This window comes from Parasteatoda tepidariorum, chromosome 2, assembly GCF_982258835.1.
Source record: "Parasteatoda tepidariorum strain Cologne lab strain chromosome 2, Ptep-v5.0, whole genome shotgun sequence".
Lineage (NCBI taxonomy): Eukaryota > Metazoa > Arthropoda > Arachnida > Araneae > Theridiidae > Parasteatoda > Parasteatoda tepidariorum.
In genome coordinates, this window is record NC_141756.1 from 10863906 (window position 1) to 10890983 (window position 27078).

Consider the following 27078-nt stretch of genomic DNA (forward strand, 5'->3'; position numbering starts at 1 on the left):
CGCTCTATGTTTATCTACGCGACGCTGTGTTTATCAAAAATAAAGGTATCGTGTCCTAACTAGTGTTTTATTTTCTAAATCGTATCTTTACGCTTATACAAATAGGCTTATTAAGTGTCCCTTTTTGCAAGGTGTCTATTTGAAATCAATCGATGGAACTCTGTAGCTTATAACCTGATTTTTTTTCATTTCAATTGTTTTCGAGATAGAAACGATAACTTTGAAGTGGTCTCATTCTTGGTTGTCTAAGGTTTTCAAGCCTTGTATTATCTCTAGCGTTAAACAAATTTCTTTTAAATATTTACCTATTACCGTTGAAGGAAATCCTTATGGAACTCCATTATGGGTTGGCACACATTTTGAAAACCTCATCCCTGGCTTAATAGATACGGAGAAATTGATAAAAATGGACATACCAATAGATTTGTCAGAAAGTTAGAAAACTCTTATGCGATGAATGAGGCAATACTCTGTATCCAACTTTCAAACGTAGTTATTGGAAATCAGATGAACGCCCTGCTTCACTCATTGTTTTTTAGGAAAATACAATAAAGTTGATTTTTAAATGCACTCAACGAAAAATTAATCCAACAACATTTTACTCGTAAATGATTCGTTAGAAAAATCTTTAAATTTTATGCGCAAATGATAAGTGTGAAAAATCATTTAAATTTTACATGTAAATGATACGTGTGAAAAATCATTCAAATTTTACATGTAAATGATACGTGTGAAAAATCATTCAAATTTTACATGTAAATGATACGTGAGAAAAATCATTTAATCAAATGCATTACATTTGGTAGTCATTTTTATATTTATCGTATATAAAGTATTCTCACATTCAACATTAACTAAAAATGGAACCTTTTGGAATGTTTTTGACTTAAATTTAGATGTAAGAATATGCAAATTAAATTTTAGTTTGCGAATGAATTATAAAAAAAAATTGACTTGGCAAACAAAATGATTATCAATCCCTGATAGCTGGCAAACTTGCGGCAAACATTGCATTTTCATTTTCATTTGGTTGACATAGAAATATTGACTATTTGATACTTTTTTAAGCTCAGTAAAAATATTAATGTGGCAAGCTTGTTTACTTAAAGATTGAATAAAAACATGCAGAAAACTTTACAAAAAAAAATCAAATTTTTTTTTTTCAGTAAACTTTGTTTTGGTCTTTTTTTCTTGTTCAAGCTCTGCAATGAAATATTTTGTTTGTGTTGAAAACTTAATGATCAGGCCAATCTTCACATTTAAAGTTTTAAAGAAAGAAGAATGCGCAAATAAACTTTGTTTGAGGAACGGTCATAAAGTTTAAAATTAACATTGAAAAGGTGACTTTATCATCGGTTTCCGAACGGTTTCTACTCTTGATTTGGAAATGATGATTCATCATCAATTTCAGAGTTTTTTTTTTTTAGCTTCCTTTTGTAAAGGCAGATTCAATCTTTATGTAAAAGTGTTGCTGGTGATAACTTATTGTGAACCTCACTGCGCATAAACTAGCTTAGTTAAATTTAACAATGTTTCAAGCTTGCATGACTTATTTGCCAATCATTTATAAATCTTGTTGTGCTTTGACATTGAATTAAACCTTACACTGCTATCTGGAAATATATTGCGTAAATAAAAAGAAAAACTGTAACATCGCAAAATTTCTACTTACATTATTAAAATTGCCAGTTAACAATTACCAGTAAACAGTACTCAATTACCAGCAAACGAAAATAAACTTACTTTACTCTAAAATGTAGTTTAACTTTCAGAAATGAGTTAATTAGTTGGATTACTAATAAAATCATTATTAATTTAGCTGTCTCTTAAAAGACTCCTTTAGAAATTTTTTGCCAAATAGAAATCAAACACTTAAAGATGTTTCTGACATAAATGAAGACTTAAAAATAAATAAAGTTAATGGCAGTTTGTTTACCAACATTTAGTTGTCAAACAATCAAATAAAAAGATTCTTGACAATTCGAAATAACAGTTAACAAAAATAAAATGCTTTTATTTCAAAATAAGGATTACTGGTTAGAAGCGAGTTAAAGAATCACATTGCTTATAAAAACGTTCTTGGAAAACTCGTTTAAAAAAATCTTCTAACAGTCAGAATTTACTAGAAATCAGACGCTTTTAACTGTTTTTGAAATAAACTTAGACGTCAAAACAAATAATTTGAATAGTATCTCGCATAACGACATCTAATTGTCAAACAAATCGGCCAACTAAACGAAACGATCATTCCTTTTAAAATACCTTTATTCTTTATTTAGAGAACAGTTAACGAAAGTAAAACACTTTTAAAAGACTTTTATGCATAAGATTATAACTTTTAAATGTTTATATATTACATTACATAACCATATTGCTTATAAGATCATTCGCATGAAACTATATTATTCTTTATTTAGTCAGCCACAACTCTTAGAATTAATTAGAAATCAATGGTTTAGAATGTTTATGACCCACAATTTTACGTAATAAACAAATAAGTTAAATGGTAGCTTTCTCACCAAAATCTAATTCCCAATCAACCTGCCTACCCAAACGAAATGATTATTGATGATTTCGAAATCGCTTTATCTTTCAATCAGTAATCAACTCATTAAAACAAAACACCTTTTGTGTTTATGGGATGTTTACTTGAAGAAAACGGCATCACTAATTTTATTATTTTTTAAAAATCATTCCTATTTCAAAATACGTTTCATACTGCTTTCACGCACATTAAAATATAAATGGAGTCTGTATTCCAGAAAGAGAGTGAAGGAAGACAAGCGTATTATTTATTTGGTAGACAATATCCTCCAGAGAGAGGAGCTGGAAAGCGTAGTCGATTGTATATTTTATCAAATTAAGAAAGGAATTTGAAGACTGTTAGGAAAGATCCGTTACTTTTCTTGGCGTGAATTCAGATTTTGGCGTAGATTAGAAATGTTCCATGTCCTCTGGGGATTTGTGTGCTTACGCCAGGGAAGTCATTAAGTATGAAAGGAAGCAACTTTTAATGGATTGTAATACCTGGGTTTCTTTTGATCAGCATCGGATGCCGTGGGAATTCCTTTGAGGAAAGGCTTTATTCATCGAAAGTTCACATTTGCCGTGTAATTAACTTGCAGCCCACAAAACAAAATACTTTTGTGTGATCCATGGCAAAACGGAATTCAAATTTATTTCGTTAAACTTTAATCAGTAGTAGCTATAAATATTTATAGTTTTGTGGGATAACTCTTAGAAATAAAGTTGTAGCGACATTCTCATGAAAAGCATTTAAAAAAAATGTAAAGATGGTTCAAGATCTTATCGAAAGAACATTTTAAATAAAATTTCGAAAGCTGTCAGTGCGATGTTGTTCCATCACAATTCCGGCAACTTTCCAAATTTAACTTCTTCCATCATTTTTTGTGAATTCAGTTTAAAATGTTTTTAATTTCAATTCTAATTTTAAATGTTTTGCAAATTTTTAGGGAGTCTATTATTCAGTTATTCAATTCCTATTCACTAGTATATAAGATATATTAACTCTATTCTATGTTGAGGTATCTTTTCATAGATGAAGGTTGACATTGTCGACAACACACGCCTCTCATTGGTATACCTGACGTGATCTGAGCACGCTTTCCTCGACCGAAACGCCTTCTTCAATTTGAACACGCCTACTTCTATAGATGGTTCACATTGAACAGTTGACTTTTCCACTTATGACTGTCATTGTCTGCCTCCTCGTGCCATTGCTATTCAGTCTATATCACTCAGAACGTCAACCTTTATACACTCGACTGCTAATGGAAACATAGGGGCAATCACGACCGTGAACTTAATACAGCTCTCACGATCAGTACTTAAAGTTCGATGATCTAATACACCTGTCTCCCTAAGCAGCAGTTAGTCAACTAGTGGTATCCGTTCATCGAATTCTATCACAGATAAAACTCCTGTGGGGAAGTATTGTAGCGTGTCTATTACTTCAATTATTCAATTCCAATTTACTAGTATATAAGAGATATTAAATCGATTCTCTATGTTGGGGTACCTTTTCATAGATGAAGATTGACACTCTACAGTACTCTTCCACAAATGGTTAACCTTCCGATGTTAAATTTTTAGGAACGTGCTTTTTGGTGACATTTAATGTCTTAAGTGAGCTTTCCTCCTAGAAAGATTTTTGGCCTTTATTTTGTAAGCTAACAGCTCACTTGTTCGTCTGTATATAAATTTAGGTCATTTTATTGTTGATGAAAAACTCAGCTGCTCTTGTGAAATTCCAATATGAAGTAATGGCAAAACTGCTTGATGAATGTAACCTCTTATAATTAATCGTTAAAAAAAGAAATGCGGATGCATAATAATCAATCCATAAATTAAATTTAAAATAGCTTAAACTGAGTTAAAAAAGTATTAAAAGTTAGGTTTAAAATTAACTGAATAAACTGAATTAAGAAAAGGGAAATAAATATGCTAAATTTGATTGGGTGTAAGTAGGTGTAGCAACATACAATCAGATTTTCTTTTTGGAGTCCTAGTTATAGAAGTTTTTAGTTTTTGTTCCTTTTGCACCAACAATTATTAAAATCTTGCATTAGCCAAAATTTTACATATAAAGACGATCTTATCGCTCTTCTTTTAGCAGTATATTGAAAATGCTTTAACATACTGCTAAATGAGAAGCTCTATGAGATAGTCATTAGCTTTTTGTTTCCAAACGCACTTGGAACCTTCTTTCTCTTCATTAACACTCAAAGACTGTTATTTAGTTTTTTCATGCAATGAGCTCTGGGAAAAATAAATCAATTTTTTAAATAAGTCTGAAGTAAAAAAAAATCAAATCGTTTTAAAAATTGATACTTCTTGTGATGCTATTATAGGCATCGCATGTTTCCTAGCTTTTGAAGTTTTATAAGTTTAATTTTTTAATCATTCTTAATCAAATTTTGATTGAATTAAACTGATTATCTAAATTCTATCATATTTCATTAAAAGCGAATATAAATATTTTATTCTCTTCTTAACAATCAATGTAACGGTTAACTTTTTAATTCCGATGCAAACTATATAATTCATTAATTCACTGTCACTACTAAATTGAATATCGAAATTTATTTTTAACTCTTTATTTCTTAATCTACTTTATTTTTCTAAACACAAAAATGTTTCAAATACTGTGTTATATCGATTCTCACGGTTGTTTTGGTGATTAAGTCATAGCCAAATTATTTAAATTGGGGAAATATTTGTTTTCAAACAGTTCCAAGGTACAACGCCTTCCCCTACAAAACACTCATGGGATGCATTTTAGGCGAAAAGAGTGACGATCAGGTGGTGATTGACAGACAATTTTTTATCGTCACTTAATTCATTTAGTTAATTATTACACCGCTAATTTTGCCCTATACTACGATAAAAATGTGCCTAAATAGTAATACCAAACTTTAAAGGCCATTAATGGGTAGTAAAAAGTAATACTATAAAACATTTTGTTATATCATATAGCAAAAAAAAAACCGAAACGGTAAAACAGTAACTTGAATGACCATTAATGCAGCAAGAGAATTAAATCTATGAAAGATTTTGTAATATTATATTGCACTAAAGGAGTGCAGACGATAATACATAATTTCAAAGACTGCAAAGAAATTAAGTATTTTATTCCGTAATTCCCGTTTTCAGCATTTCATTCCAGAACATCAATAATACTTTCTTCTGAAGGCTACTAAGCTATTTAACTCTTGGCATCATCATTTGAGAATCTTTTCAATTGATTCATAGATGCAGACATAATTCATGTTTCGAATTCCACTTAAAAATTATTTGAGAAAATTAGCTCTTTCATCAGTTGGAATAAAATAGTTCAAAGCTAATTCTAAAGCCATCCTCTGCTAACATGGTTGATCAAAAGACAGATTGAATGTGAGGAAATTACGATATTTCCTAATTTATTTAGAGAAAACAAGACTGAGACATAAATTAATTACCCTTCTTTGAGCTGAAAGTTTAGCTTTCTTGTTTTTCGAAAAGCAGGAGATAACACAGAATCGGGTAAAAGAAATAAATAGTTTTCATTGCCCGAATGAGATCTTTGAGGTTTTAAAATACCCTAAGCGGAAAATAAACGCGGAATTTTAATTGTTTCGCTATGAGTGAATGCAGAGTGGATTACGGTTTCAGTTAACGAAGCACGGTTTCCAATTTTATTTATTTTAAAAGTTTGGCCAAAGTTATCGTTTGCGCAGAGTGATTGGGTGGTTGTGTATGTACACAAGAGATTGCTTAATGAAGCGAATCTTTTTGTCTGAGAACAGCGAGAATTTTCCATGGATTCGCAAAAGAATTTATGTTCAGATCACTTGCACTTTGAAAATCAATGTTGAAAAAATATTTTTATTTTAACTGTAAGTTCTAATTTATACTTAAGTCATTAATGTTTGATGCATTTCTGTCAGAAGAATTACCATATTGACTGATACTATCTATAGAAAAATAATTGTTGAACGAGAAATCTAATTCAAACTGTAATGAAAATTCATATTTCATAGCAGTTCAGTATAAATTCTTAATTGTTTAGTGGATGTAGTTTCATTGTAGAATTTAAGTATAATTTTTGACCGTGGGAGATATCTCTGAATTTTGTTAGGAAGTAGAGATATTTATCACTGAAAAATAAAAAAATTTATTTAAGAAAAATTGAGTAATTATTTTGGGAATATGGCCATACTTAGAAATAATGAAAAAAGGAAAGGAAGTCCTTCAAAGGAATCAAGAGAATCATTCTCTTATCATCAAGAATTTCTGTAAATATGAAACTTCTACGGTTGAGGCTTAGAGGCAAAAGCATCCCAGTGCAATCGCTAATAATTCCGAACTAAAGATAAAAAGAATTATTCCCAACGGACAGTTAGGAACATGGGAAGAGATCCATGGTTGGTTAAGTCAACCCCCCTGAATTATTATTAAATTTCAAAATAATTTGGAGAAAATTAATCGCCAAAAAGATTGTTGGAATAAGCATAACCAAGTAACTGAATCATTTTTGTAGTAAGAAATAAAGAATAGTGAGTTATAAATAGATTTTGCCTTCGATTCAGTCGTCACGACTGTGAATTAATGAATTTTATGAACCGTTACACTGATTGTTAAGAAAAGAATAAAATATTTATATTATCTTTTTATAAAATGTAATAAAAATTAAATAGTTGGTTTAATTTAATTATAATTAGATCAGGAGAGATTAAAAAGTAATTTTATTAAATTGAAGAAATTTTAGAAGCTAGGGAATGTAATGCCAATTAAGGCGCTACAACATAAATAACAAAAAAAAAATTAACAGACAGATTGCATTTTGATACAATTAAAGTACGCAGAAGGGAGAGGAATAGTAAAGCACCAATCAAAATACAGTAAAAAGTTAATAACGGAAAACTTGACCAATGAGGAGAGGAGGATAACCAAGCAAGTTCAGTCAAGGAGCAGAGAGAGTTCTACGTTATATAAGCTCTAACACGAAGAAATATAGCTAATGAAAAAAGAAAAAAAGAAACAAACCTGATCCAAGAGTATCAAATATTTCTCTTTTTTGCACCACAAAAAATCAATAAAACGTGATAAATTCATTATATTATGGATTAATCGATTCTGTAAATAGTGAATTTTTGGAATATTTTTCTAATTTTCGTTTTCAAACAGATTTTATTAAAAACTAAATAGTACTTATAGAGGCATGGTTAATCAGTTGTTTATTAGTTTCGCAAAATTTGATTACTAGTTTTAGAATAATTCTCCGAAAAATGTTGGGTGGAGTGTTTTTTTATACTTTAAAGTTTTTGTCAACAGTTTTAAAATAAGATTCAAATTGGAGCAAAAAAAAATTTCATAAACAGTTTTCGAAATCATTTTTCGATTATCTAACGCAAATTTAAGAGTTTCGACTAAAATTTGTCATGAATATATATTTATATACATAAATAAAATTGTTTGCAAATTTTATTTTATAAATGATTATTTTCGCATTGTCAAATCTGAATTTTTAATGTTTGAATAAAAACATATTATGAATATGTTTAAAAATAAAGTTTATTGTTGAAAGGAGTTTATAATAGACGCAGTTGAATTTATAATTTCTTTTATGAAACAGTATTGTATAAAACTATTCTTAAAGAAATAAATACTTTTATATCCATGCAATGAAGAGTGCGAGAAAGAAAGTAATTTTTAACGTACTTTAACAGAAGTTGTGATAGTTGTCCATACATTTTTGATTATACTCTTTTTTTTATGAATGCATATTTTCTATTTGTTGTTTTCATTTGTAAAATTCATTAAATAATTAAAAAATATTTTTACAATTACCTTTTTATAATAAGAAAAAAAGTAAATTTTAACAGAAATAGTGAAATTTACCAACGCTTTAACCACATAAGGAAAACAGGTGTCTCTTTTATGTATGTATTTCTGACGCTATAATTAGAAGTAAAATTGTTTTAGAAATTTTTAATTAAAAAAAACAGTCCAATAATTATTAAAAAATCTGTTAGATTCTCGGGATCATATTTATTCTGAAATACAACTCCCCCCCCCCAAAAAAAAAGAAGTTTATAATTTCTTTGGTTCTTATTCAAAAATTTATCAATTATTGGTTTTGTAAATTAAAGATATTCAAATGACCAATTACTGCTTCTCTTAGTTCTAAATAACTGCAAATAAGAGAAAATTAATGTTTGGAAATGCGCCAAAATAATATATATATATATATATATATATATATATATATATATATATATATATATATATATTATATGGCTAAATATATAGTATTGCTAATATAGGTTATATTTCTAAATATAATATTTTTCACCTATTTCGACCTAAATTAATACATAACAATGAAAAATGTATGAAAAATATGTTTAATGAAAATTTAGCGTCAAAAAGTTAGCAGTTAGAAAAGTTAACTTTATTTTATGAATGGGCCTTACATTATCAAATATAAATTTTTAGTTTCTGATTAAAAATATATGTACAAAAATAAGATTTATTGTTAGAATGATTTTGTAATCAACGAAAATCTACCATCGATTTTCTTACTTCTAAATTTAACATTTAGAATTTCTGTTATAAACTATGATTTAAATAATCTTTTTGCTGTGATACTTATAAAAGTATCAACAAAATAGAAACTCTTAAAATTTTTCAAGAAAAATATCTCCTATTTTTGACATATTTTAACAGAAATTGTAAATTTTGTTTACACTTTAACACAACAAAGGAAAGTCAACCTTAATATTTTCTCCTGAAATAGTGCTAATGCGTTGAGCGACTATTCTCTCATAAAACTTCTTTCTTTGCGTCAATCACTTTGTTTTGTTGGAGAAAAACTCCAGAGAATGCCGAAAGATGACGTTGGTGGCGCTGCGATCGGAAGCCCAAGATAAGCGCCAACTCTGCATCGGCAGTTGATGTTTTTGAAGCAGCGTGGTCAGTGATCTACTGTTTTATTCTCTTTTGCAACTGTAAAGCTGTGTTCGTCGCTGCAAACTGTTTTGTCATCCTCTTAGCGATAGCGGTTTTTTATCCGGATTTTGTTTGTAGGTTTTGTCAAAATTCGTTTTTAGGTCTTGTAAAATAGTGAAGAAATTGTGTTGTATCTTCCTCAGTGAAAAGTTTTGGCTTTTTTTAAATAAAGATCAAAGATGGGTAAAGGTAAGGTGAAATTTTTTTTAATTAAACAGCTTTTTTTCCATATTTTAAGATAATATTTTTTAATGCAATAGAGATAATTTTCTTGAATATATATAAAAGTCGACTTATATGATTGTGCAAAATTAAAACTATAGAACAATGTATTTTTTTGGAAAATATTTATTTAAAAATTAAAAGAAAAAAATTAATTCAGGTAAAATGAATTTTTTTAAGCACAGCTTTTCTTGTTGAAATCTTCTTATTATATAAAAAATGTAACGGCAATAAAAGTTTCTTATAATGAATTCAAATTCACATCTGAATTTGTGTTTTGTAAAAACTTCTCAAGGAATCATATAGAAATGTAAATAAAAAAAAGAACAAATCGGTGTAATATTTTAAAGCAAATGTAAAGTGCGAAAAGTAACGTTTCTTTAAGAAGGTAATTAAAGGAAAATAATAATTTAAAATTATGTTAAATAATGTAAAATGCATGCTTTTTTTAAAAAAAATAGTTACACATATCACTTAAATAATGATGCTGAAATTACATCAATGAAAACAATATTAAAGTAAAAAAGGCCTTTCTCAAAAAAAAAAAAAAAAAAGAAAATCGGGTTTCAAATGCAAAACGACAGAAGAAAAATTTAGACAGAAAAAAAAAAAAAAACGCTTGATAGGGTTAAATTGATTAAAGAATGCATAAAAAAATTTACGAAATCCATGTGGTTAAAAAGGTAATTCTTCGCCTTTACATTTAATTCAAACAATTCATTGACATTGAAGAAATTAGTTCTATTTTTAAAATAAAATTAAAAACAGAAAAACGAATTTCTTAGTTTGTAAAGCCTTCAAATTGCCTCGACAAAAACATTAATTAAGTTTTAACGTTTGAGAAAAAGCGAGAGTTTTAATAGTTAATTAAGTTTGCTATGCAAAAAAAGACAGTTTCTTACACCGGTATTTGTGTTACTTTATTTGAGGTTTAACTATCATTGAAATGGTAATATTAAAGAATAGTTAAGAAATAATTTTAATGAACAAAGTTTTATTAAATTATAGCGAAGTAAAGGTTTTATAAATGAGAGGAAAGTCGTTATTATAGTTAAACTTATAGTAATTTCTGATTCTTGAACCATTTTGTCGTCTTTTTGGTTTAGACTTCCATTTATCCTTTCTACAGAGCAATTTTGTTTTCCCGCCTTAAGAAAGAAACATTTTTTTAAAATATTTACTTATTTAAACTTTTTTTGAATTGCACAGTATACATTATTTTTAATGCAGTATAAATAGTTTTTTTATTTCATGTTCGGGAGAGATTTTTTAAAATAAATAAGTAAAACTTTTCTGAATTATTTTTTTTTTCTGATTAGAGACAACAAAAACTTGTCTTAATTTTTAAGGATTATTTAAATTATCGATTAATCCTTAAACAAAACTTTTTGAAACTGTCAATATTTTTTGTGAAGGTATAAATTAAGGGGATGTAGTTTAGAAATTTATATTATGTTTATAACTGCCGTTAAACAGTATTGTCAAGTCAGATTTGCACTTTTTAAAATTTAATTATTAAGCCTGAAGAATTTTGAACTCAACCCAGAAGACAAGGATACTGTCTGGATCAAAGTGGAAGGCCAATTGCGCTTTTGCGGTAGAGGTTCTAAGAGACCTCAAACTACATTTGCGTTACACGCGAAGAAATATGCGAAAATCTTCCATGCACTGTGAAAAACAGCTTCTGAAAATGAGTAACAACAGCAAATAATAGTCGAATTTAAAAAAAAAACCATGTATTCGAAATTGAAAGTGCATCTACTCATTTTTGGACAAAATGTATAACTTAAAAGTGATGTGGAGGAAAAATATGTGAAAGAGATGCTCGTTGACTGTCTGCAGGATTCAAACTAAGGACCTCTGGATTCGTAGTAGGATAATCTAATAACCACAGTTGTACAGTACCCAAAATAAAAAAAAACTCAGTATCCTAAATAACTTTTGATCGGATTTTCCCTTTCTAGGACTCAATCGTAATGGTTTGAGTGAGTAATCTCAAATATTAGTGCAGACTATATTTTAAGCTACGAAATCGGACACAAAGTCTTATTTTCTCTGAATAAATATGAATTTTTTTTCAACGGATTCGAATTTTTGAACCCAGAAATATAGGGGGCAGCCGCAAGCTGAGAAATATAGTCCCAATAGTTTAATCAGGAGAGCAGTCCAAAATTAAGAGCCCTTAATGTTACTTTTCGCGTATTTTCTTATATCTCGAGAACTTCTTAAGCGAATTGAAATTTTTTTTCACCCAATTATAAAAATAATTTGTTCAAAGATGATTCTATACAAAGAGTAGATTTTAATAAACATTTACTATTTTTTTTTAATTATTTTTTTAATTATTTTTTTAATTATTTTATTTATTATAATTCGAGAAAATTTTGAATTGTAAGGTGCCTAATTTTTTTACATCGTTTTAAATAACATAATTTCCCAAGGCAAAATACAAAATTTTAGAAAAATCGCTCAAATAGTTCCTAGAAAATCGAATTTTAAAAAAAATCGTCTCTTAAAAAGTTGATTTGCTCAGGAACTATTTGACCAATTTTTTTGATGAATTTGAATTTCTAACCCCCATAACATAGAGGATAGCCGCAATCTGGAAAATATGATCCGAATAGTTTGGTCAGGAGGGCGGTCGAAGGTTTGGGCACCTTCATGTTAATTTAATTTTTTTCGTATTTTCTCATATCTCAAGAACTTTTAAAGCAAATTAAAGGGAACTAAGCAATTTTTTCACACGATAAAAAAATTCGTTTATCCGAAGGTAATCCGATTCAAAAGCATGGTTTCTGTAAATATTTATTATTTTTTATTATGCATATTTTTTTACTTTATTATATTTTATTATTTTATTTAATAATGGCCAAACATTTTTGAAATGTATGGTATAAAATTTTTTGCATCATTTTAAAAAATGTAATTTTACACGTCAATATACAAAACTTGAGCGAAATTGGTCAAATAGTTTTAAAGAATTTGAACTTTAAAAAACTGATTTTTAAAATTTGATTTTTCAGGGCTTGTTTGAAAGATTTCGCTCATATTTTGTACTATGCCATGTAAAATTATATTCTTTGAAATCATGTAAAAAATTATATACCGTATAATTCAAACTTTTTCCACTATCAAATAGAATAATGAATATTTACTCAAGTTTGCATGGAATTTTCTTTGAATAATGAATTTATAACCCATGTGCAAAACTCTTTCACTCTTAAAAAGTTCTGGAGATATGGCAAAATACGCAAAATATGAAATCTACATTAAGAGGTCCAAATTTAGGATCGTTTTCCTGACCTAAATACAGAGAGTGTATTTACCAGATTGCTGTTACTCCCTAGTTTTTGGAAGTCAGAAATCTGAATCCCACGAAAAATGGTTTGCTTAATCAAAGAAAGTAGGTTTTTGTGTTTGATTTCGTAACTTTTTTCGTAATTTTTTGTAATTCGTCTGCACTGACTAATTATCATATTTGGGGTCACTTCCTTGAACCATTAAGATTGAGTCCTAGAACGTGAAGATCCGATCGAACGTTATTCAGGGTGGTGCGCTTTATTCCACACTGTACACTCCATTCTAGGAAGAGTTATGACGCTTTATATAGTGACCACCCAATGACCCATCATGAAATGCTAATTTCCAATTTCAATGGTACAAAGGGTTGAAACTTGGATAATATGATCCCAATAGCTTAGTTAGGAGATCAGCAATTTCAATTTTACTTGTTGCTTATTTAGTTATATCCTAAGAACATTTAGGAGAATTGAATGTATGTCTTGATGTGCGTAACATTTTTACATACACCGAAGAGCCATTACATTATGATCACCCTGCTAATAACATGTAGGACCACCTTTAGCTGTCAAAACTGCTAGCATCCGCGGTGGCATTGATTTCACAAGGTGCTGATAGGTAGTCTGAGGTATCTGGTACCAAGCGCTCACCAACTGGTCCAGCAATTCCCTCACATTGTGAGGGGGAAGCGTGGCAGCACGATTTTGGTTTTCCAAGTAGGACCACAAATGCTCTATTGGATTAAGGTCAGATGAATTTTGGGGCCAAGACATGACTTGGAAGTCACTGGAATGTTCCTCGACGTTTCGACCCTTATGACATGGTGCATTATCCTGTTAGTAAACACCATCCCCCGCATGAAAAACTGTTGCCATGAATGGGTGAACCTGGTCTGCAACTATGTTCAAGCAGCTTACAGACGTCAGGAATTATTCTATGAGGATTATGGGTCCTAATGTGCCCCATGAAAACATTGCTCCTGGGCGAGAAACCATGAAAACCTGGGCGAGCCCATTGTTATAGATGGAGGGTGGTCATAATGTAATGGCTCTTCGGTGTATACTGTTATTATTCAATTGTTTCAGATTTGACGAGTATAATTTTTATTGACCTTAGAAACTTATAATGTAAAATTTTACGTTATATACTATATGAGTCTTACGAAAACCAACTTTACGTCTAATATATTTAGCTGAAAATAAACATGTTGTGCCATTTATTGCTTTTGGAGTGTGTTACATTATAATGTAAAACATTTTACTGTTTTATGCTTTGGCAGTGAGGAAACTGTTAAAGTTTCACAATTTTTTTTACTGCGATCTACAACTAATGAGTTTTTTACATTAAAAAAATGCATCTAAAAGCAACGTGCTATTACGCCGTAGACGCTTAATTAACAATTTTAAATAATTATATGTTTTTTATATGCAAGTCTTAGAAATTACTTTTTGAAATATTTTTATTAAAAAAATATTTTTATGACATCTTATTGTTGCAAACCAGTGACTTCGTTTAATCATCGATAAAAACTTATTACCCGAATGTTAAATTATTCTTGTCCTTCGCGAGAAGTTATTTATTTTTCAACAGGAAATTAATTTCCTAGCGTCATTATTATTTAACTATTTCAGATTTTAATTATTTTTTCTATTATGAACTGATTAAAAGTTTTATATTGTTTCCGTCATATCAGAATGTCATTAAATTACAAATAAGATTTATTATCGGCAAATTTAGTGAATATGGTTGATTTAATGTTTCGCAGTTTAATGAGAATCTAGTTGATTCAAATATAGTTTGAGTATAAGCAATATCGTTATCAGCTATTACAATATAAATTTTATTTACATAAATTCAGTATTTTAAATATATCAGTGATAAATGTTCTCCGAAAAATTTTAATTAACCTTTACTTGTTGTCTTAGCTTATTATATACTGCATTATTTTGGAGCAAATTAAAAAGACATTTTTTTACAATAAAGCTTTTTTTTCAAGAAGGAAAAATTGCTGATGCATGACACGCTATGATTTTTCAGTGATTTTTTATTTTACTGAGGTATGGACAGCATTGAAAACTCTGGTTCCTGATTAAATTGCATTTTCTCCGATTCAATCTCAAAGGTTCTTAGTGTTCTCTAATATAAAAGTTCAAGTACGGTTAGGGAGTATGATGCGGAGACTGGGGCACAAATACTACAATTTGCTCTTCAATCATTCACTATTCGGTTTTTTTGAAATAGCTTACCAAGGAAGCATTAGTGAGATCACATTAATCAAATGTGGATAAAACTAAACTTAATACACGAATGAAAAAGTAATTATATAAAACTACCGAACAGCTTTTTTAGTAGTCACTAACAAAGCGATTGAATATTACCTTCATTATTATGCATTTCACCAAATATCGAGGTAAATATAGCAGCTACGCACATTATTTTTTTGAAATAAAAATCCAATTTTTGGATTATGTGAAACATAGTGACTTATTTCTTCGGAGATGAAAGTTCTTTGTTTGTATTATTACTTTTACCAATCCTAGTTGCCTAGATAATTACCAAAAATGATTCACCGTATAGAAATTTTGTGGAAATTCATTCTCGATAGAAATTTAGTTATCTTAATTTATGCTAAAACAAATATTGTTGCTTGAATAAAATCTCCGACTAACGAATAATATATATTAAACAATTTATATAGTTATTTTTCTTACGCGACACTAAGATCTATCTAAATTAACAACACTATAGTTATCTATAATAATTCATTTTGTTAGGTTAGCCATAAATAATAATTTAAATACTATTAATTTATTAGTTATACGTTAAGCATTTATTTCGATTTATATTGCTAGGTAGGGATAATGCAAGTAGTGTTGATTAGTTATTTGTACGTTTAAGTATTTATTTAGATTAATTTTGTATTTTTATAGAAATAAAAAGTTAGTTATGAGGTAATTATATAGATTTGCTTTCGATCTTTTCGACACCGAGAAAAAAATTCTAGCAAAAATACTGTATCGTATGGGCATGATATTTCTGGTAAGAAACTCATTATTCTGGACAATATAGCTAAAATATATGGTATTTAAAAATTCATTTGGTAATTTTATGGTTCTTATGAAAACGGTTTACCGGAAATACTGGTTTCAAATATAATAGTCCTTATTACTATGCCTTTATAATAAAAAATACAAAACTGGAAAGTAAATTTAAGCAAAAAAATGAATTTTATGTCATGTTCTAAGGTATTATGCTAAAATTACCAAATTTTATCAGAAATTCAAAATTGTTATTTATTGATAATTTTACCAAAGTAAATCATACCAAAGCGCTTCGATAAAAATTATCCATGTTTTGCGGTGTTCCCATAGAACCAGAAACACACAGTAAATTTCACCATTCTGCTAATTATGACCATAGTTTTTTCGCGGTGCAAAATGGTTGCAAAAATTTCAAACATAAATTGCGGTATGGTGCCGCATATAGTCATGTTAATTATTATTGTGACGGAGCTTGTACGGTACTCAAGTTATGGCGGTTTAAGAGGTGCATGAGGAAGTAGTACAGCACGTAATGGTGCATTGGAATTCTTTCTTATCTCATGAAGGAAATAATTTTAATATTTCTGCTGTCTATATCTACAGAGAAATTTATTTTATTTTATGACCGGCGTTGATTAGCTGAGCCAATTCGAAGTCTGCAACTATCATAGTCTCACTTGGTAGCCTTGTAATTTTGAACCAAATTTAGAGGACAAGAATTCTCTGACAAGCATTCGACCTGGATCAAGCATTGGGATAGCCTTTGTGGAAGACTTTTTATTTTAATTTACCCGCATTTGCATAACGCGAAGAGGAAAATCACGTAAACCTCTCACGGTTAGCCAGGCTGCAAAGGGGATTCTAACCCATGATCCGTCGGCAACTGAATATATTTTACGGCAAAAGTGTGATCTATGCAAACCGGGAGCAGAATTCGTATTAGCCAGTAACTCGATACTTTAATTTAAATTCGTTAATATTAAGTTTCTAAATATAAAAAATTGTTGAAACATAATTTTAAGGTAAAAAAAAATTTGGAGATCTTGGGTTTAAGGATGCTTAACAATCATTAGTACATAATGTATTCTTTAAAATGATATAAAACTTTGTATTTCGTACATAGTTTCTTTATTTATTTTATAATAAAATATTTATTTATTGTTTTTTTCAACAAAACGTAATTCAGTGACGTAATTCATTCATTGACGTAATTCAGTGGTTTCATTTTTAATTCATTAGAATAAAGTTTCTTATTATAAAAAATTGTTAAAACAAAATTTAAGAAATTTTTTTTTGCATAGATTGGGCTTAGCATTAGAGTTAAATATTATTTTGTGCAAACTTTATCCTTGGAACTGATTTAAGTTAATGTATTTTTACATTAAAAATTATCAGCAATTTATTTTATTTTTAAATATTCATTTACTAATAGGCTTTCCTTTCATTAAAAGTTACTTATATATTTTCTCAATTAAGTAATGGCACTTTAGTATTAAACATTTTACATTTAAAAAGAAAAATAAGCGTAGTTTAATTTACGATATTCTAAGAATTAATGGAAATATTTTAATACATTAAATGATATTTTAATTTAATTTAATACTTTATTTTAAAGTTTATAAAAACACATATTTTCGGTTTATTTTATGTAACTAATTAATTATTTGTTTATTAGTTTGTTATGTTAACTTGTTATTTACATTTTAATTCTCAAATATTTAAATATCAGAAAAAATATTCCTTTAAAAGTTTTAAAAATTAAAATTGATCACACCTGAATTTAAGCTTTTTATCTTAGCAATTTTCATTCGTTTTGTATAAGTTGTTTTAAACTATAGGAAGCGCAGGGTTATGCTTCTTTGTCGCTTAATATTAATGTTTAAAAAATAGTCAGTATTCCCAGATGTACTGTACCGTATTCTGCAAAATTGAAAATTTGTTTAAAATGCATGACGTATGCATATTTTATACGGAGTTTATAAAATTCTATTAATTCAGTTAAAAAGCGGCAGTTTAAAGCAAATTATAATTATTTCTTGCTTTTAGTTTTCATAATTCATAATGTATTCTTGAAAAAGTCGACTTTAATTATGAAAATGCTCTACAGTTCTTCGGCTCAGGTAAGACGCATTTCTTCTCTTGGGTCTAATCTCTAGCGAGTTAACATTTTAGAAGATTCAATTCTTGAAACCAAAAAAACTGAAAATTCTTTATGAGTTCTTTCTCTTTTTTTAAAATCGAAGGTTTCGGAGTTTGATAAGAAGATAATCGCCTGGGAAAAGAGATCTTTTCTTTAATGATATTGCGAACAAAGAATAAATTAAATTGGAAAGAAAAGAATTATTCGAATTTTACTTATACTTTTGGGAAGTTTAATTTTAGGAATTTTAATGACTTACAAGAAAAACTTCCAAATAATGTTCCTTAACTATTTTTATAGCATTTTTTATTTGATTAGAGAGTTATGTACCTATATGCTACAATACGTAAACCAATTGAATTTGTTTCATCTTCTTAATTTTTTTTTTTTTAAATGTATAAATGTATGCATGTTTGCTTTTTAATACAAAGTAAAAATGTTAAGAATAAATGTTTTTAAAACTAAAAAAATGTAACTCTTGAGGAAATCGTTATTAGCGGATATCGTCAAGATATGCTTATTTGTTTTACCAATGTTGGATATTCATAAAATTATTTCATGAGACTTTAGTTATAAACGTATTTTAACCAAAATGGGTATTTTTAATTACAAACTAATTTAAATTATATTTGTATTAATTATGCTTGCACTAAACCTTTTTTCATCAGATAGCTAACAGCATTATAGTTTAATTCACGTCTCAGTATCGACTTTATGCTTTTCTAGTTTTTACTTATTTATTATATTTCTTTGGATTTAAATTCATGATAATTTGTTTTGCTATGTACATACTATCATGGAGTGCACAGCTCAACTTGAAACCTGCATTGTTAAAAATTCTCTATCAAATTTTGCTAATAAGTACCGCTACTCGATTCCAACACCTTTGATCTTAAAATTCATTTTTACCGTAAAATTATAGTGAACAACAAATCTGATATACCGTCATTTTTACAGCAATATTTACTGTAAAATAACTGAGTTGCAGTAATGAATAAATATTTTTGCAAACATTTCGGTATAAATTTTACGGTTAAAATGAGTTTTATGATAAAATGGATTTTACGGATGCTTAACTTAAAAAGCAAGTACATTTTGCCATTATTTGCCGGAATTTGTTACAATGTAATTCATTTTACAGGTAAAACATATAGTTTAGAACCATCAAATTTTTTTTTTTTGGTAAAGAGTACAAGGAATTCTGGAAAGAATTTTTTGGCGTTTCTACTGAATTAATATTTGCAGTGATTATGCATTATAGGAAACCGCTTTGCACAATATTTATTTAACTTGACTTGAAATGTTTCCCCCAGCTTTCTTTACGAAAAACGAAAATTTTTTATTCCTAATGAAAATTATTAATTTTCTTATTTATTTCTTCTATAATTCTCTTATTTTCTATAATTTCTTCTATAATTTTCTATAATTTCTACACATATTTTATTTATTTTTTTTAAAACCGTCGTTGAACTGCCGACCCAATTTTTTTGGGTTTACGATTATTAATGTTCAACTCCGTAGCCTTGTAATTTTGAACTCAATCCAGAAAACAAGGGAACTCCTGGATCGAGTATTGGGAGAAATTTGCCTTCGTTTAGGACTTTTTGATGGAATTAACCAGCATTTGCGTTACATGGAGAGGAAGACCACGAGAACCTCCCACTGGTAGCCTGACGGCAAGGGGACTCTAACACATAATCCGTCTACAACTGAGGATATTTCACGTCAGCGCTGTGATCGGTGCAAGCCGGATGCCGAATTCGTATCGACTGGGATTCGAACGCGATTCGCCTCATTGGAAAGCGAACGCTCTCTCCCCTGTGCTCTCGCGGCTGTACACACATTTTAACAGAAAAATCAGAGTTTTCAGCTCTTTTTCAACTGAAACTACATTATATACTGAATAATATTTCAAATATGAAGTTTCTTTACTCACATAGATATATTTTTTTTCGTAATAAAATTCTTGTTCTCTTGATTTTTCACACTTGTATCCTAAAAATCAAGTCAAACTCGTTACGAGAACAAATTTTTAATGAAACAAAATTACATTAAAAATGTTTAAAAAGGGATCACTTTTCATTATTCTTTCACGCTGAAGACGGAAGTGTATGAGCTTTGGATATTATACAACGTTCAGTGTAAAAAAAAAAAGTTGTAAGCACCTAAATAACTTTTAAACTAATGGGTTAGTTCCCTGACTTGGAATTTTTAGAACTCGTTCAAAGATATTCTGACGATACCATTTGCTAATAGACAAAAATGTTTTCCTGGTTTTAATCTTAAGAGGAGAGTGGAGATGTTCCACCTTACTCCTTTGCTTACAGGAAAACGATTTTGTTTTGGATTAAAATGTTTTGAAAACAAACTTTTCATTTTAGTACAAACTATTTTTCAATACTAAACCTATTGTATTTTTTGTACCGAATTTTTCATCAAAATAAAAATTCATTTGAAATATACATCCATAGAAATTGAGAATTTGATTGGTGCATTTTAAGCAGAACGTCAAACCAGATTTAATAATAATGTTCTCTAATTTTCTAAAAATTGTGAATTCTATTTTATCATTCTTTATGTTATTATCTTTTTCATTGTAGTTCGTATTTTTCTGATAAAATTATTTAAAATATCGATAAAAAAAAACTTAAAATTAAATAATGAATAATGACGTCACGGAAACATTAAGAACTGGATCATTCGAAAAATTGATCGTCAAACGATTGTTTACTTTTTAATATTTTAAGATATTAGAAGCGAGCACCAAAAGCTCCATGTCTTGGAGCTCACTCAATAACTGAAGCACTAAAAGGCAATTCTTCATCATTTGACGGACTGAGCTTATGTATGCTAATTAATTAGTGCAAAAGATGCTTTAAGTAACGAACTCAATCACTAAACTTACTCTTTCTGATTTAATATGACTTTTTTTGTTGTTGTTGAAATTCGATTCTTGAGTCTCAAAACATACTAGATATTCAATAACTGAGAAACATGGTCTCAATAATGAAGACAGAAGAGTGGTTGAAAGTTTGGATTCCTTAATGTGTGATTTCGCGAAGTTCGCCATGGCTGTCAAACAATGATAAAATTTATTATCAAGATAATTCCGTTTAAAAAATAGTTCTTTCAACTGTTTAATTAGCTGATGATAGGCAAGAGATTAGTTAATTATTAGACAACAGAGCTGCTCTAGGGATAAATTTTATTTTGTAGTAGACATTTCGATTTGCGTTAAACGGTGAGAGAAAACACGAAAAACTCCCACGGTTAGCTTGACTCGAACATATGATCCGTCTACTATGAAGGTATTTTACATAAACGCTGTTGTCGATACGAGCGGGGAGCGGAATTCACGTTGACCTGCCATCACTTGATGTCACTGCATATCACTGGCTAAGGGGTACATATATACCCCTTAATATGTTTTGAGGATCGTTCATACAACTCTGTTATAAAAAAGGCATTTTTTCGAAAAAATCATGTTTTTGTGATTGTTTTAGTAATTTAATATATTTTCTGCACCAATCCATGAGCATATTCATGCGTTATTAAGGTGTTCTCTTTCATTTTTGCACAGCATTACACTAATGAAGCTAAATACCTATGATTAAAATTACTGACATCACACTACTGAAAACTGTATCGCGTATTAGGGTTTATCTCGTTAAATCTAAATTCACAATACTTTAGTTCGACTGTAGTTCTCCGACCCATTATTTTAATTTGTTTATGTAGATTTAATTGGTTCCTTTAAAGAATTTAAACTGAAATATATTCGTGAAATAAAATACGGTTATTAAAATAAGTTCTCCCAACTCCTATTTTTAAATTCTTGCTTGGCTGGCATATTTTATCATCATATCGAAATCTAAAATGGATGTTTGGAATAATGCCGTTTACACCACAGCAAACGAATTCTTTAAACCAATTTCCTGAAAAGAACTCAAAAATCTCCATCGCATGAACGCAGATATAGATTGCATTCACTCTGAAATTCGGAAGGGAAATTTATGATTCAATAGAAAAGCAAGTTTTTCACAAAAATGACTTTTCGAACCTTGATTACGCACGAGCCCCGAGCTCATGCATTGCTCCCAGGCATTTATTGGAGTTCTGATTTTCAGTTTCAACCGATAAGAATGCAGTGAAAATAATTCTATAAAAATAAGTTTGAGAAATATAACTGCAACTGCAACGTTGAAAACAATGTAGAAGTCGCATTGGTGTGCGTTCATTTTTCAATTATTCGATTCTTGCTGCGAGCTAATTTCATTTCCATAGTTTAATAACTTTATTCCATTTTTACTTTGTGACTTAACATTTTATTAGATTCCTTACGATAAATTAAAATTTTTGAAAGTACCTTGCTTTAGAAGCTTAGCAATAAAATATATTTTATTTAGTGACTGCTTTAGTTCGGAATATGGTTTTCGTCGTAAATGTTTTCGTTGCATTTGTTTTGTATCTGATATGGAACAAATGATTACATAAAAGTTTTAAAAAAGTTTTTTGTTATGTTTTGAAATGCTTAAGAAAATTTAATAACTTTTTATTTCCTTTAGGTTCTTCTCTGCTATTCTTAGATAAATTAAAATCATAAAATCTATGCGAATCTTATTAAAAGAAGTTGCAAGCAGTAAAACATAATATTTATAAATCTGCACGAATTTATATTAATATTGTTTACGAATTAAAATAAATTTATGCACACATGGGTTACGATTAGATAGTGTGAATTAACGATGATAATTTCTCTATAAAATCATATTAAAAAAAGGTATAAAAATGAGGTAATAATCTCTAATCATTCTATCTACAAGAGTTATATGTTTAAGTAAGGTACGATTATTAAGACCGATTTTGTGTGAAACTTTATGCCTGTAAGAGTATAAGTTACATAACGGCTCATTATCAACAGATAAGTACTATTATGCTATAAATTATACAGAAAATTCTAAGTATATTTTTGAAACATTGCAAAATACTTTTACTCGTATTTGCTAGTTTGTTGCATGTTGAAAACCATAGTTAATTAAGTAGATAGTGAAGAATAATTGTTCATATTTTCTATTCTTTTTTCGAGTTATTTAAATTTTTTTCTTACATTTTGCAAAATACTTTTATTATAATAAATAAATTTTTCTGTAAATGCTTGCGTCGTATTTAATTTCTATTGCGATTTTTAAAACTCCAAATTGTTTTAAAATGCTTTATGCTTCGTTATCACAACTCTCTGTTCCCTTATGTAAAGCAACAAATTTAAAATTTGAGGAAAAGTCCATTAACTGTTACAAAAAAGGAATGAAACATTGCACCAATATATTTAGTAATATTACGGATATGTATTGAGGATTGATATGTATTGAGGGATATTAAAAGTTTCTCAAAATATATCATACTGAGCTTCTCAAAAAAAAACTTTTAAATATCCATAAATGATAATTTATGTTAAAATATAATAAATGTGAATGCGTAAGTAACAAAGATAGAAGAAACAATTAAAATTTCAATATTCGTAAAATTGCACTATTTTTACAAAATTATGCCCTTTATCAAAACGTTTTGCCATTTTTAATTCAATGAAACAGTCATATGAATAACATTGAAATTATTAAATAAAACTTGCATCAAAATTACTTAAAATCAATATGAAATTTAGATATAAGGGTCAATTGAAAAAAGAAACTGAATTGAAAAAAAATATGATCAAATCCATCAAAATAAATCCATCGTGTTTCGGGCTCTATGGGAACACCAAAAAGCTTGGTAATTTTTACCAAAATGAAAAAAAAAAAATTAATAAAAACGTTTGATTTTATAAGATGCTTACAAAATTTGCGAATGTGGTAAAATTTGGTAATTTTATCATGATACCTTAGGGCATGTATAATTATTCGGTTAAATTAACTTCTCAATTTTGTATTTTTTACTAAACGTGTAGGCATTATGAACTATAACTTTGAAAACTAGAATTTCGGGTGAATCATTATCATATGAATAGAAAATGTATGAAATAAATGGTTTAAATATTAACCAGCACTTTTTAACGGAAATATCACAGAGCGGTTATTTTACCAGAATTTTTCTATGGCAGAAAAAATCTTCTATTGAGATAATATTGTTAAGTCAATGTAAACTAACACGATATAGGGAGTATAATTGCTGCGATATGTTAAAAATATATTGATTTATACTTCTTACACATGCAATGCATTTACAGTAATTAAAATTTAAATACATCAATAGATATACAATAATTAAATACATCAATAGACCTTAATGACAAATATGCCAATACCGAACAACACGTAAAATATTTTTGAGACAAAAATAGCCTTTTTATCCGTAAATTTTAAACTTTTACGAGCTCAAAAATGTAGCATCAGAAATAAAACATATGCCTATAATTTTATCACAAATAATTTTAACACAAATAATATTTGATTCCCCCGTAATTTTAACACTTTAAAATTGATTTATATTTTATTAAATATTTAACAATAATGCCGAAAGGACTGTGTAAGGGTTAAGGAACTGGCCCTACATCAAAAAGGTTCTGGGTTTGAATCTCGGACTGGATGTTCTTTTATACTCTGTACTATCTGCTCTTACTGTGGGAGCATCGTTGGCCTACCTAACATTGTACCCTTGAAAGAGAGGCCAACAAATCCACCCTAATACACCTGAATTGACGAATGTCAACCCAGGATGGCGTTGAGAAAAATATTTAACAATAATAAAAAAGAAAAGCGAAATACTTTATCTTTTTAGTTAATATTTCCTCGTAGTTTTTTTTAAATGGTTAAGAAAAGCAGAACAAACCTTTAAAGAACAAATCTTTATAGTAATTCTGATACTTTCTTAAAAGCGACCTCTTTTTTGACAGTCAATCCTAAGTAGTCGATATAATTGTTAGAATTTTGCTTAAAAATTATTATGTTGAAATATTGGTAAAAAAATAATTATTGAAATATTATTAAAATATCTTTTTCAAAAAATTTATGTTTCGTGTCCTTTTAAAAATATAAAACCAAATATTAACGTGAAGTTAAGAGTTTTCCAAGAATTTTAAGCTAAATTAATTATATATTCTAAGAAATAAATGATAAAAAATAAACGATAAAAGGATTCAATAATTAATCACTTCTCTAGCAGCAAAATTAAATATTTTACTGCAATAAAACAAGCCTCCTTTTTTCCATGATATTCTTATTTTCTGTCATTTTTAAAAATATTCAATGAAAGCGAAGCAAACTCTTAAATAGTAATTCTGACATTTTCTTAAAAGTGAATATTTAATTTCAGTATGACATTTCTAAGAACAGTTGACATTTAAAATGCATAATTCTTCCAAGACATTACTTCCAAAGTTATAATCAAAGGAAAATGTTCTCAAGTATATAAATTTAAAACAAGAAAGCAAAACATACAACGAGAAAATGGGCAAAACGCATTAAAGACAAAAAATAAATAAATTTGTTCTTCATCAAATTAGCATAAAAGAGGTCGAGATCGAATTTTTCAATTCAGCAAAATTCGGTTATTTCTTTAAGGAATAAAAATAAGTAAAAAGGGGGCGGGAAGCGAGCTGTTTTCTTGTTGTTTTATCTACAATTCGTTCGAAATGTATTCGAAATGAAAACGACCTCGCAAAGTTTTTTAAGTATATAAAAGCGAGGGGGGGGATCATTTCTCTCCAAGTGTTTTCCTCTCCCCCCCCCCTGAACTTTTCTCGTAATTGCATTCCTCTGTAACAAGTCAAGCGTAAAGTGGCCAAGAGTCCCCCCCGACTGTTTCAGTAATGTTTCTGGAATATTTTCCTTAATTGGTTTAGTTTTGCCGATTCGGGTGTGTTTCCGGGATTTTCCGGAGTCTGACATGTCAGCTGTCGGGAGCAGTCTTCGAAATGGAATTTTCCCTCTCCCTCTCGTCTGCGACCCTCCATTTCCCTTGTTTTCCTTGAGAAAATAAATGGCATCTCATATTAACCGATGTTTCGCTCAAATTTAATATTTAATAGGATTGAAATTTTTTTTCCCTTCCATGTGGCATTTAATCCAAGAAGCAAACATTTGCGGCATTTTATGCATTTGCAATGAATTTAATAATCTATTTTTGTAAAAAAAAAAAGGAAATTTTTGTCATAATAATCACTTTAAGGAGTGCATTTATTTTTCAATTTTTCTGTCCCCATCTTTAAAATGGTGTTTTAGAACGTAAAATTAGGAAATGTCGTACTTTAATTTGGAATAAATTTATTCGGATTACGTTTCTGCGAGCTGAAATTGCTTTTACATCGCCGACCCATTCTAATATTTAATCTTTCAATTCTTTTTTTTTTTTAATTCAGTTTAAAGCAATCATGTACGTAAATAAAAATTCCGTTAAAATTACGTACAGTATGATAAGGATATTAATAAAAAAAATATATATATAATTCTGTTTAATGAAACGAAAATGTGCGATATTTATTCCGTTCATTTGGCAATTTTTTTGTTTATATGGAAACTGTTTACCGGAAATTTTGGTTTTAAACATTACAGTTATTATAACCACACATTTAGAAAAAAGTGCATAACTGAAGAGTAAATTTAACCGAATAAAAGGTTTTTATGTCATGCTCTAAGGTATCATCATAAATATAGCATATTTCACCATATTTACACAATTGATTGTGATAAAATATCTAAACTACACCATACTTCTCATGCGTTACAAAATTGTTAGTTTTATCAAAATAATTACCAGAGCTCTTTGTTGAAAATTATCGAGCTTTTCGATGCTCCCATAGAGAGAGAAACACTGTAAATTGCACCGTATTCTGATAGTTTCGACCGTACTATTTTTTTCAGTGTGATTCAC

At 28.7% G+C, this 27078-nt stretch overlaps 1 protein-coding gene across 2 annotated transcripts in view; it reads left to right on the forward strand.

The window, feature by feature from the left end:
- Positions 1 to 9447: 9447 nt before the first annotated feature.
- Positions 9448 to 27078, forward strand: part of LOC107448812 (carboxypeptidase D) — a 248890-nt gene continuing 231259 nt past the window's right edge. For both annotated transcript variants that reach the window (XM_021146849.4, XM_021146846.4), the window contains exon 1: positions 9448 to 9699. In XM_021146849.4, the coding sequence (XP_021002508.3) occupies positions 9690 to 9699 (10 nt within the window). In that variant the 5' untranslated portion in view covers positions 9448 to 9689. The remainder of the gene's footprint in view (positions 9700 to 27078) is intronic.